We start from the raw sequence: 2,370 nt of genomic DNA, 5'->3' as shown, positions 1-2,370 counted from the left end.
TGCCTCCTGCACCAGCCCTTACCAGGCCGGGGAGGAGCCTGCAATAAAGGTCCATGTCCTTGACCGGAATTGAACCCGGGACCCCTTTATCCGCAGGCCAACACTCTAGTCACTAAGCCAAACCAGCTAAGGCCAGACCTAGCATTTCTTTCTTTCTTTTAAAAACATATATCTTTATTGATTTCAGAAGGGAAGGGAGAGGGAGAGATAGAAACGTCAATGATGAGAGAGAACCACTGATTGGTTGCCTCCTGCACGTCCCCCACTGGGGATCAGGCTCACAACCCAGGCATGTGCCCTTGATCGGAATCGAACCTGGGACCCTTCAGTCCCCAGGCTGACGCTCTATCCACTCAGCCAAACCAGCTAGGGCCGGACCTAGCACTATCAATTTAGGGAAAAGAGACAATAGGTAGAATCATAAGTCTCAATGTCATGACCCAGTTACACTATCACTTTCTCATATTCCTTTTGAGTTGAGTTGGATGCTATGTTCCTAATAGGAGAGCAGTACTTGTTACTGATATTCTGTTATTTACATGGGAATGAGTATGATAAACCAAAAAACACATAAAAGGGGGAAAAGCCCAAAACATCCCAGTAAACGGCTTCCTCAAGTTTAACTGGAATGTCACCTGTCCACATCATGTCCTGCTCAGATTTACTGCTCAGGTCAAGTAGCAAAGAAAAGACAGCAATAAATTCAATCTACGTGGCTCTTGTAAAAAGGCATCTATTTGGCTTTTAATACAAAATGACTCAGAGAAACACAGAAATAAAATATACAAGCCAATAATTAAAATAAACCCCCAATAAGCAGATTTCAGTCACATCCCTGTCTTCAATCTGGATGAGAAAACAGGAAGCTACAAACCAACCAATGTCTGCCCCTTTGAAGAAATAAAAAGTAAAGAAGAAAAAACCAAACAGTCCCTGAAATGTGGCAGGTGGTTTTTAGAGGCCGCTGTAAGCTTGCTTTAACCATCCGTCCTGGTGAAACGAGATGCATGTGGTTGTTGGAATACGGCCACCTCCTACGGGTTTCTAGATCTTCGTCTGAAGGGAGGATGCTGGCTTGGGCACCACTTGATGCCACGGACGCAGTCTGAGGTCAGGCAGCCCTGGAGTCTTCCATTTCTGATCTTCACTGGATCTCCCCCATATACAGTCTCTTGTCACTGGATGCTGAGAGAACTGAGGTGAAAGAATAGAGAATAACTGGAAATGATGAAGGCTCAAGGAGACTTGGTGCTCAAGGGCTCTTATTTCAAGAGCCAATTTTGGTATAAAAGAGCAATTGGATTTAGCTTAAACCCTCCGCCTCCTAAACACCATTCACAGGAAACTGCAGCCTGCTTTTCAATCCACATCCTCTCGAAATCATGAGGGTGGACTGTGCTATGGGAAATACATTACCAGGCTCTAAGTCTCCATGTCTCTTGTCAGTAAAGCCCTAAGAAAAAGACTTCCTCAGTCATTCTAGAACAGAAAAATCAATGCTGGTGCTTCCATTTTGTAAATGAGCTTAGCCCCAGAGAAAGTTACATTTTCTCCTTAAATTAAAGGCCAATTATTTACAAAATGATTGGCTAGCCAATAAAATGTGGGTTAAGTTATAAAGTGAAACATTGCTCTTGCCCTCACCACTTAAAACAGTGGTGACTATTATTGATACCCACAAAGAATGTTTGCATGGACATTCACAGAAAACAGACATCCAACTTTGCCTCTGTATTCTCAGGGCTCCTTTTGGGAGATTCCCATAGTTTCCTTTTCCCCAGAGTCAGGATAGACTTACTGATGGGCTCGTCAGGGTGGAAAGCCACTTCATTGATGGAGCCAGCGTGGCCCGGAAGCTTATACAAAATCCTCCTGCTTGTTGTATCCCACACATACACAAACCTGCAAGGCATCACAAAGAACAAAGCTAAGGTCTTTCAGGGCTGAGGGTAGGTTGAAGCATGGCTTTTTAAGGAAAATGGAAGCAGCTATTTATTTATTAACCCATGTCTATTGAACTGTATTCTGACTTTTAGAAACTAAGAATACAGATTTTGAATTAGGCATGGACCTGTCCTTGAGCAACTGAGTGGAGAAATAGGAAGAGCCAAAAATACAGATGGGCCTGTGTGGGCCTGAGTGGTATTCATTCCTGGTGTTTGGCTGGATTTGGATAATGAAACCCACCCCCTGGCACCTGGGCTGAAGGTCAAGCTGACAACACTCCTGCCTCTGGCAAGGCGTGTTTCCAGGATGTGGCTCTGCCAACGCCACTGGATTCAGCTGACAATAATTAAAGAAATGCCCATGTGCCTTCCCAGGCGCACTCTACATATAGGCCTTACTGGTATTTTTAAACATAAGAAATCT

At 44.1% G+C, this 2,370-nt stretch overlaps 1 protein-coding gene across 2 annotated transcripts in view; it reads right to left on the bottom strand.

Moving 5' to 3' along the window:
* Positions 1-717: 717 nt before the first annotated feature.
* The window catches only part of SNRNP40 (small nuclear ribonucleoprotein, U5 40kDa subunit), a 24,627-nt gene continuing 22,974 nt past the window's right edge, over positions 718-2,370 (bottom strand). The window contains exons 10-11 of one of the 2 annotated variants that reach the window (XM_006776464.2): positions 1,799-1,902; positions 718-1,194 (exon numbers count right to left, since the gene is read on the bottom strand). In XM_006776464.2, coding sequence (XP_006776527.1) covers positions 1,145-1,194; positions 1,799-1,902 — 154 coding nt within the window. In that variant the 3' untranslated portion in view covers positions 718-1,144. The remainder of the gene's footprint in view (positions 1,195-1,798; positions 1,903-2,370) is intronic. The other variant, XM_015572310.1, reaches the window with a different exon arrangement.

This window comes from Myotis davidii, unplaced genomic scaffold (genome assembly GCF_000327345.1).
Source record: "Myotis davidii unplaced genomic scaffold, ASM32734v1 scaffold228, whole genome shotgun sequence".
In the NCBI taxonomy this organism is placed as follows: Eukaryota; Metazoa; Chordata; class Mammalia; order Chiroptera; family Vespertilionidae; genus Myotis; species Myotis davidii.
This window is presented reverse-complemented; position numbering and strand designations above follow the sequence as displayed.